Source organism: Anopheles nili, chromosome 3 (genome assembly GCF_943737925.1).
Source record: "Anopheles nili chromosome 3, idAnoNiliSN_F5_01, whole genome shotgun sequence".
Taxonomy (NCBI): Eukaryota; Metazoa; Arthropoda; class Insecta; order Diptera; family Culicidae; genus Anopheles; species Anopheles nili.
In genome coordinates, this window is record NC_071292.1 from 73,035,700 (window position 1) to 73,046,224 (window position 10,525).

Genomic DNA, 10,525 nt, shown 5'->3' on the forward strand with positions numbered 1-10,525 from the left:
ACGGACACGTGCTCTGCGGTTGGGGCTTTCTGCGAGACCCAGAGCCGATCCAGTTGCCCTGTGGCCAGTGGCGTGTCCGTTTGATTGGAAAACGACCGGCATGAGAGGAAAGATCGTTACCTTTTTTTCATCTTACTTTGCCCTCGAGATAACCGTATCGTGTTGCATTGACTTTTAATCCGAAACCCACTATTTGAATCCTTCATCGAAAGGGGAAAGGCATAGAGGTGAAACCGCAAAAATTGCGAATCGATTTAACCGACAGGGCGCAGCCAGACCGCAACAGGTGACCGCACTGCACCAACACATCGACGCTCGATCGATCTTGTCGATGATCGCCTAGAGCGGAGCAGGATTCTTTCACTTCGATTGACGTGTGCCCGCACTCGACCTCGCCAATCGGTGGAGAACTATCGATCCTTTGTCTTTGTGGTGTTATTGTTGTTCTTGGAGTGTTTGAGATATAATTCGATTGTATCCGTTGCCATGCTATCTAGAGAAGCAGTCTATTAAATTCAGCAATAAGAAAAAAAATGAAAAACAGATAATAAAAGTGCGAAAAATAAAAGCTACATTTTGGAGTAAATCAATGGAAAAAATATTCTATCTTTCATTCATTTCCAAATCCTCGATCAGTTTCCCTTATTCCATCGAGTAAATTTAAACTTATACGCCAGATGATATGCAACACGCATATCACATGATCTTTTTCTTCGAATACATCTGTTATACTGTGCAACGATGAAAATAATACAGAACCTGATAGTGAAACGATTCTATTTTTACCACGCTATATCCTTAACCTTGAAAAAGAATTCCATAACGCATAAAGACAAATGGTATACGTGATGTTCGTTGACATTTATTTGATAGTTTATTCACGTATGGATATATCGGCTAGCATAACAACATGATTTTATCAGTTTTATTGATTTCATATTTTCGTATTTCGTTCGTATTTTTTTCCTGTCGAGTCAAATTTCTCACTCAAATGCTTAAAATATTGTTTTAAAGACCTCACAGTGAGGCTTGGATTTTAATTTAGTTTTGTTTTCGCATCACCAGGACCAGGAAAGGTGAGATTCGTTATTCGTTCACCAAACGCTTCGCCTCACTAAATATCGATCGTTGTATTTTAACATTTCAATGTTTCATATACGTGTGCCATTCAACAGGTTGTTCAACAGGGTGCAAAAAAAATGTCAGTGGTCGTTTGGTACTTGAAGTTTACATTACAGGCAAAGCCTGGCCAACAGCCTCCCAACGGTAGCAGCATCAATACTAACAAACAACAGTACAGTTTATTCCTGCTTTATTTTGTATATACGATTCTCGATTTCATCAACATGTTGGACCCATTCGTGTGGCAAGCACCAGTTAAAAAAACAATTACGAATAGTAAACAGTAAATAGATAGAAATCGATGCACATCACTTACATTTACGCGGTTTTGCCTTGATCCGCTTATAACAGGTGTGTATTCTATTCATATGTGATTAAAATGTATCGACATGCGGCTTGTCGCACTGCATTCGAAATAGAGTGCGCCTAGCAGGGCTTGCGATTAGTATGATTGTTCTCTTTAGCTGTCGTACCTTTCTGGGAAATGGTACGGCCACAACAATTATGCACCTCCCCGCGCGCTGTTTGGGGAGCTACATTCACAACAACGATGGATAATAGTATATAGGGACAATTTCAGACAATTTTAACGCGACGATTATTGTTCGCTTTCTGTAGGTCTCGCGCGGCCTTCCTCCAGCCATGTATGAGGTGTATGATTTAAATGAGCACATAAAAAATAGTCTAAAAGTTTCCAAACTGGCAGCTAAAACCGACCGCCCGTTCGGTCGGTATTCCCTAAATGGATTTCCCTAAACGAGTTGCATGAAGACGGTGCACGGGAGCGCTATTCCGCTCCCACTAATACTCCTTCTGATCGCCGAGCCCGTCGTCCTTGGGCCCCGGTGAAGGGGGCACCGCAGAGTGGCGCGGGACTCGCAGGGCTCACTTGTTGTTGCACAGCGTCAGGAACTCTTCGCGCGTCTTCGGATCATCCCGGAAGACGCCCAACATGGTCGAGGTGACCGTCTTGCTGTTGATCTTCTGCACACCTCGCATCACCATGCACATGTGCCTGTGGAGATGTTATGAACATGTGGTTATTAGGAAATTACCAGGTGGGTTTTTGGATTTAAAGGAGTCGTTGTACTTACACTCCCTCGATGATGACGGCAACACCGGCAGGTTGGACAGCCTGCGTGACTGCGACAGCGATCTGCTTCGTCAGCCGTTCCTGAACCTGCAGCCGACGGGAGAAGATCTCCACAATTCTGGAGCAAACAAAGTAGGTAGTAGCTTATCAGTACAAGACACTGCTTCTTCAGAAGACTTCCTCGAGAGTACATTACCTGGCCAGCTTGCTCAGTCCAAGGATCTTCTTGCAGGGCAAGTACCCGATCGAGACTTTACCGTAGAACGGCACCAGATGGTGCTCGCACATGGAGAACATTTCGATGTCCTTCACCACGACCATCTCGTCGTGGTCCTCGTCAAAAACGGCACCGTTCAAGGCCTCTGTCGAAGTAAGGATAACAAATATTATTTTCGTATTTTTAAAGAACCTTCACCCTCGAAAATTGGATCGAACTCTGAGCGTTGACCCGTTTTTTCTTCGCACGACAGTCCGTGCTGTTCGTACAAAATAAATACATTTCCTTTCGAATCGTCTGCCGCTTTTACCACTGAGGGCAACTAAAAATCGAGTGAAACGAAAATGGAAATCATTCTGCCATCCTGAGGACGACGCAAACACGAACGCTCCTAACCAAACACGACCCGATTCGGCTCACAAGGCGCCGTACGGCGTTTTCTTCCGCTCGATGGGTTTCTTTTCCCGTCCCCAAAACCCTAACGAACTGGTTCTTCATATCCGGCCGCTCCGAGAAACCCGTACGTGGGTGAAAACGGGAAATTAAAGGAAAGAAGCAAGCTCCACTTCGCGCCAACAAAAAGGTCCCTAACACGTTCGAAGTGTTAACGGGAAGTGGGCTTTTCCTTCGCTGCCGATCCCGATAAAAGCGTTCTCAGGGAACGATTGAAGCCTGCTCGACACGGACCTTTAAGGGAAAGTAAAACGAATCCATCTTGCTTGCATCTCGGGGCGGAGATGAAGAAAGGAAATGTGTAACAAGTTTTGCCACCGCGCGCACTTTTCTCCCTCTGCGGAAGGTGGAAGCGAGAGTTCTGAGCACGTTCCGGGTTCAGGATACGTGCTCTCGTTGCGAACGGAATGAAACCCGAAATGGAAAACTCATCACGCACGGAACTAGAACGCGGAAAAGTACTCAGCAGCCCGCGTAAACCTCGAGAGGCTTCTCGGCGCTGATTGTTGATTGTTACATCGGTCCGTTGTACGCGGTCGTTTCGTTCGTCCTTTTTCGCTTTTCAAAGCTGACCTGACGATTCATGAACGCGCCTGATCCTGGCGAAGAGCACTTTAATGTAACACCTCGACATCGATCAGCTCATGCAACGGCACGATTAAATCGGTGCTTGCTGCAAAGTGATTCTCTCGTTGACGATGTGATTCCCTCCGGTGCTAAATGTTGCTGCCAGTGCGCTTTACATACGACCACGGGACGACGGGTCCTTTCTGCATATCCGGTGCAGTGGCAGCAGTTGAGCATGAGTGCTGCAGGGCCATTGTCTCGGGGTCGGGCGCGAAGGTAAATATAGCTTCATAATGGGCAGGTCATCCCATAGCAGCACCGGCAGCAGTTGAAAGTTAGCTGATGCGGGTGGTAGAAAGTTCCTTTCCCGCACCGAGCGAGTGTGCTGGGGATGATGCTGGAGACGCGGCAGTACCGCCGGCACAATAATACACACAAGGACGAAAGTAAACGCTCCTGCCGAGAATGAACAAAAGCTCCGCCCGGTCGTTGGGAGGGGCGCAGATTTAATTTCATTTGCACACGCTCCTCGAGAAGAAGGGCAGAGAGACTACAATCTGTGAGTGAGGGCGCGCGTGCTTTGCCACTTGGAACATGCAAGTTGCCGGTTGCTTAAATAGTGCTTCGCTTCGAGCTGTTGGAATTGGCCTGGGATGGAGTTTGAGTTTAAGTGAATAATAAATAGAAAACTGTTTAAGTGTCGCTCGCAGTCGCAGGGAAGCGTTTTTCAGTGAAGTGTCTTGCTTGGGGAAGTAGCAGAAAACTCCATATCATGAGACTCGCAAAAGCCAACGCTAGCGCTTGAGGGATGGTTCCATTCTTCTTTTATATTATGCTACCAGGCGTTCCCGGAAAAAGCAGAACTTTGCATGCACCATTTCTCGGTCTGTCGGTTATCTCGTATCTAACAAGTTCCGACTGGGGGTTTCAGCGGAAAGTGAATTGCAATGAACTGCTAATAGTAGCAGAGTGCTGACGGGATCTCATGGGATGAATTCATTTGTATTATAATTTGGAGATGAAACGATTAGAAGATGTTGCGATTCCTGACATCATTTTAACAGATGGCATAGTAACACATTTTGAAATTAATGTTTAGATTTCCCAGAATGTAAGGAGCCTTTTCACAATGTAACAGACAATATTGCTACTTGCAATTTATTCCGATTTGCTGAGTCATTTGGTGCAATAATTGTTAAGAACATTTGTTGCGTTGCATTCGTTTGTAAATTAAGCACAATATACCATGATACTTTATTCAATAAAAGCCGTCTCCAGCTGCATGGATTCAATGGAAGTACACGTCGTAATGGTTCGTACCGTCGTTTGGCTCTCGGAATAGAATTCTAATTAACCAGTAGTCCATCCTATCATCTTAAGCGATCAAAACGTTAACTTCAAACGATGAACCACTTCACTTGTTCGACGACTCTGTTGGTTTATTCTCGCAGCTCCCGGTGCGTTTTATCATTTAATTGAGTTACCTCTCGAATGATCAGCCCGGAGGTGGACCGGAAAGCACGTAAGGTGTACGGTGGTTTCCTTCAACTAGCTCTGGATGCTGGTCCGGTACGCGGTTCTATTTACCAACGCCTTTGGACGTCGAAGGCGATGATGCTTTTGCTCGCTCGTTACCAGTCTCGCTTGTTTACCGAAACCGAGCAGCGAGGACGCGACTGCGAAGCGAAGGGAAGCCCTCGTCACGCATGTCAACACTCCGAACCATTTCCACCTGAACCACCACCCCCGCAGAAAGGATACTTAGGACCTTTCGGAAGCTTCGACCCGACCCGCATGATACTGAGCCAGGGTAGTCGAGTGATTCCCACTTTACTGTTTGACCAAGTGAAAGCTATCCTGATGGCCCCAAACCCCTCCTACGCTGGAAGATGGGGGAGTCTGTTAACTCAACGTACACACGAAATACCCGCCAGTAAAGTGCCAAGACGGTGGAACATTTCGGTGTTGGTAAACCTCATCAACGGACCGTGTTGCTTGCCCTCTCCAAGACTTAACCTCACCGAAAGCATCTCCCTCCGTTTTTGACGACGCTCTGGAGCATCCTTGAGTGTGCTCTCCTTGTCGCCATTACTGACGTAAATGCAAAAAAAAAGGTCGCTCAAAAAGAAACCGAAAATCATCAAGATATGCGCCACACGCTGACAACTGGAGCTTTCGCTAGACGGCATCGCCTGAAATGGGTCTTGTGGTTCTGAAATGTCGCATGACCTACCTTCCAGACTCTGATCGTAACCCTTGGTGAAGAAGAGCATCGCCTTGGCGGCCCGCTCCGGAGTCTTCAGCAAACCCTGACGCTCCGGATCCTCGCCGAGGCTCGACAGCAGCATCCGGTAGGACTTGGACATCAGCGGCAGCAGATCCTCCCGGGTCGAGGGTTTGTGGTCGAGTTCCAGGTCGTGATGAAAGGTGCACTTTTCATGTCCTGCGGAAGCAAAAGAAGAGTGAGTAAAGCTCGATTGAAGTGACGTGGAGACCGAATGAACATGCACACTACATCCGACGTCCTGATTGCATCCGACATGTTCGACCAGAGAGCCGCAGAGAACCATCGTCCGCTCGAGCAGTCGAACAGGACCCTAGTGGAAAAACATGACCGGAGTCTTTCTCATCCTTCGTTCTCTTTCTGACCATCGATGGTTCGAGTTTTTGGCTGTGGTTCCATCGGCTGCGCTTGTTTACATGGATAAATTATTCATTGCCCACCGACCCATCCAGCCCGTCATTTGCATCGGAACTGACGGGAAATCCCCGACGCGAAAATCCCCAACGAAACCCCGACCACAGGCTAGAAGTGCATTGGAGCCGATGGAGAACTGAGCTTGGGCGGTAAGTGGGCAAACCCCGTGTTTGCATTTGTATGCATATTTTACGGGCCGCACGGGAATGAGAGGATGAAGAGGGCACGTCGATAACGAGCGGGTTGTAATAATGTCATGCGTCGGTAACATTATCATAATCGTTCTGTTTAACAGGTGTCACGCCGAAGGGGCGCATAATTATGAACGCCGCCAGCAAGTCAACCAACGTTGGTTCGATACCGATTCGCTATTGATACCTATTTTTTTTGTGGGGGAATCTGATGAATAATAACCGCTGGCAATTGCGCGAAAACAGGATAGGTAATTTATATTACCGCGTGAAATCATTCGAAAAGCAATGTAATTTATTCGCATGATTAACTACATTTCCACAACTGAATATACATTTTTTAGTAAGTTAAAATGAGCTCCACATGCTTAATGAGAGCTGCAATTTCTAACAGTAGCAGGACTGTTGATAGGAATTGCATAAAATTGCACTTAATAGCAAATCTTCTTTCTCGCACAAGTGCCAGTTTCGGGGCTAAAATTTCGCACTCAACCAAATGATTGCTCTTTGACGTGCGATTAAGGTGTCGGAAGGCGGATTTCATGCCCGTTTTACGAAACAACATAAATACGGGAAGCGCCACGTAAACATCCTTATCAGGTCGTGGCCTGCATCTCTCGGTAGCGCCCGTTCATTGACAATCGGCGATCAGGTTTGGGTCTTACTGGCTCGATTATCAGCCAAGAGAACTACTGGGAGTATATTTGTTGCCAAGCCTGCTGCAGATTAGAAGCATGGTGAGGAGTTTTTCAAACAACACAAAAAAAAACGCCATGCCACTTCCGAAGTGTTTGTGGAGGTTAAACAATCACGCAAGTAATGGTTTCAATGAACTTATGTTGTTTGGAGAGGTGTTGTTTTCTCGCCCGTTCTTTTACTTGTGTGTTTTTAATTGGCTAAAAAGCTATTACTGAATAATTTGCAAGAAATTGTAGAGGAGCAAAAACAAGCAAAGATTTTAAAAGCGTTTGATTTCACCATGACATGTGAAATGGTTCGGTTGAATAATAAACGACACCCGCTGACTGTCAGTCATCAGTTGGCCAGTAAGAAATTAGCTAAAAAAGGATACGAAAAACAAGAGGCAAGCGATGATTGTTTACGGAAGAGGTCGACAAGACGAGGTCATGTTATTGTTACCGAACATGGTTAAACTGACAAAAACCACTCCTGCCAGCGACACGCGGACGAATCATATTTTTTCTGTTTTTTTTGTTTGCTTCATCAAAATATAGAATTCGTCGCATTTAGAACCACCCGGTGGTTGGTTTGGCTAAGCTTTGCTGCTCGCAGCAACTTTCGGCTTCCCGTTTACGAAGGTCGTTTGTCGAGTGAGCGGATTAGAATGGCTCCCGAGGTAGACGCGTTGGAAAAACGCGCCTCGGTGTAACATGATGAAGTATGTGCTCTGAGCCAAGTCGATGGTAGAAGCAATGTAGAAGCAAATGATTGAAACAGCTTTTTTGCTTCCACGGACACGGACCCTCCACGGTTTTTGGAGGAATTCTGAAGATTTATGACGCCCACACTTGCACCCACACGCAGAGCAAGTAAGCTGCAATCAGGCTCTCGCGATCAAGCAAAGGAACACCAGCAGAAGCTAACGACACGCAACAAGTTGCCACCGTGAACGCGGGCTTCAGCGGCCATGGTCGCCTTTATCCGCTCACCTGACAGACTGATGGTGCGGATTGGCGTCGGTCGGGCCCGATTTGGTCCACCGATCGCAGTAATGTTCGTCGAGGTGCCATTCTCGGGCGTTGTAGAACCGTTGTTGTTAGTCTGCTCCGGTTCGGTTGGGGCTACACTGGCTACAAGTCCGTTCTCATCGCCTTCGGTCACTTCGCTTTCGGTGCGTCGGATGCTGCTTGAACGACGCCGGTTCGCAAACGGACCGTAGCCATTGTTGAGACTCCCGGTAGAACCGTTCCCATTGGCAGCACCGAAACTGATCGAGTTCGAACGCGTCGGGAAATTGGTATCGTCGATCTCCTGGTTCAGCTCGTCCGCGTCGTCCGAGATCTCAAACTTGCTCATGTCGGCAGCGATTCCAGGCGATGTGGGACAGGATCAATGTGACCAGAACACACCACAACAGCACTGCCGGAAGCGGAGTACCCAAGGGCGACACTCGGGAAGCGGCTGGGACATTCACTGGGACACTGGACACTTGCTAGGCTTGGGATTTCCACAGGACACACACACACGCACGAGAAAGCACAAGGACACGCGCGAAAGTTGAACGAAAGGCGCCAAAACAACGGTCACACTGGCCAGCAGTGGCGTCGTCCCGACAGGATAACGGGACGAGGAGTAGGAGTGAGTGAGCGAGAGAGATAGAGAAAGGTTGTGAAAGAGCGAGTGGGAGAGTGTCGAAAGCAGCGTGTATAGAGCGCAGAGATCGATCCGATTGGGGACACCGTCGGAGCGCAACTGCGTGTCGCGGCGCAATCGAAGCAACAGGGCCGCACGAGGAGAACGGATTCGATAGTGAGCAGCCAACAACTCGGACAGCCTCAAGCTCACAGCCTCGAGCGAGAGGGTGCATGAAGAGGGAAACCCCCGAGTCTTTTAAGCTCCATCCGGGCGCACACTGGGCTTGGGGCAACTCAAACTCTTATTAAATTTGTCTTATTAAATGTTTGTGTCATTAAATTTTAGTCATGCGTGGAATATAATTCAGCGAGCATTTCATCGCCTAACTTTTGCCACAATTATTTCGCGCAATCAATAGAATCGAGTTTTAACCAAAAAGTCCTTAAACCACCACTGTGCAGTTGGGGCCGCAGGAGATTTTATCGTCCTTCAATCTCGCTCTCTCTATCTTTCCGGCGTCATTGAGACGCATCGCCGTCCTCCTCATTCTCACACACGTGAGTGAAGCTCTCACTACTCACCAGCTCGTGGTGAGCCTGTGGTGAGACGAGTCATCATGCCTGCGGGCGGTGATTTTACTTTCATACCGTGGAAGGACGCGAGGGAATTGATTTGAAGCAGTGATTTGTGCTATTGCTCTTGCCAGAGCTACACACACTTACACTCCGGGGGGGCTTTTAATAGATTGTGCGCCTGTGGGTGTTTCTCGATAACGAGATGGCGTTACTAAGCGTGCATGAGCTGGATTACTTACTGCCAGATGAACGTAGTAAAATCAAGCGTTGCCATGGAACAGAAGCAAATGACGTCCAGCGAGTATGTTTTGATTACCGATTTGACACTTGCGGGAGATACTGCAGCTGTTTTGATGTGATTTGATAAATCTGTTCCATATTTAAACAAAATGTATTATAATTGCACTTGCATTTCAACGAGCTACGGCATCAATGCAACAGGTTACAGGCATCACGAGAGAGAACCGGCTTAGTCGTTTCGTTGTTTGTGTGCTTGGCATGGAAACAACCTGTTGATCGTTCTCGGACACTCTTCACGGAGGAATAGAAAAGCTATAGGAGTACTACGAAACGTGTTTATTCTTGCGTCCCTGTTTTATCTGAGATGTGGATTACTGTTGTTCTAATTGTATCCAAAGCTCTATTATCTGGTGCGTAGAATCGGTCAAACGTCTTTGGTCAAACACCTGCGAATGTCAGTAACAGGCGGATAGAGATGAAAAATCAGTTCGTGTCTCTCGTCCTCTCTCATTCTCTTTCCAACTCTAATGAAAGCGTGAGGGCGTGTAATCAGTTTCAATCGCTTGCCTCATGACCTCCCACCCCTCTCATAGTCCTTATTGACACCTGTCAAACCCACGAATCCTCCTTCCTCAGGGTGTCCGGGCGGTCGTGTACTGGTGGACGTCGTTCGAGCCATTAGTGCGGTTGGGTCGAGTGCGATCGATTGGAACCACTTTTCGAGAATACCAACCGGAATGGCCGGAAGAAGGTGGACGTGTGGGAGGTGGAGCGAACATGGAGAGGAATTAACAGCTGTCATTATAAAATGGCGGCTACCGTTCGGAACGGCAAGGTGGTGGCCACAGCTTCGACGTTGGCCGTTTTCACTTGGTTTCGGTTTTCGGACCAGGGCAAGGACACACCGGAAAAGGGGGGCATGTCCGGTGTGTGGTGAGGCGGTTACGTTGCGGAAAGGAAGGAAGTACACGTCACTACCCCACGCCACCCCAGTAAGGGGAGATACGGATGACTGACCAACTGACAGTGAAACGTGAAGCCGATTCCGTCTGC

General features: G+C 47.6%; 1 protein-coding gene across 1 annotated transcript; it reads right to left on the reverse strand.

Annotated features, from left to right (window-relative positions):
- Positions 1-901: 901 nt before the first annotated feature.
- Positions 902-8,378, reverse strand: LOC128725033 (GTP cyclohydrolase 1). The gene is made up of 5 exons (XM_053818751.1): positions 7,947-8,378; positions 5,686-5,977; positions 2,412-2,577; positions 2,217-2,333; positions 902-2,137 (listed from the first exon to the last, which is right to left on the reverse strand). The coding sequence occupies exons 1-5, from the start codon at positions 8,376-8,378 to the stop codon at positions 2,008-2,010; spliced, it is 1,137 nt and encodes a 378-aa protein (XP_053674726.1). The 3' UTR covers positions 902-2,007.
- Positions 8,379-10,525: the final 2,147 nt, after the last annotated feature.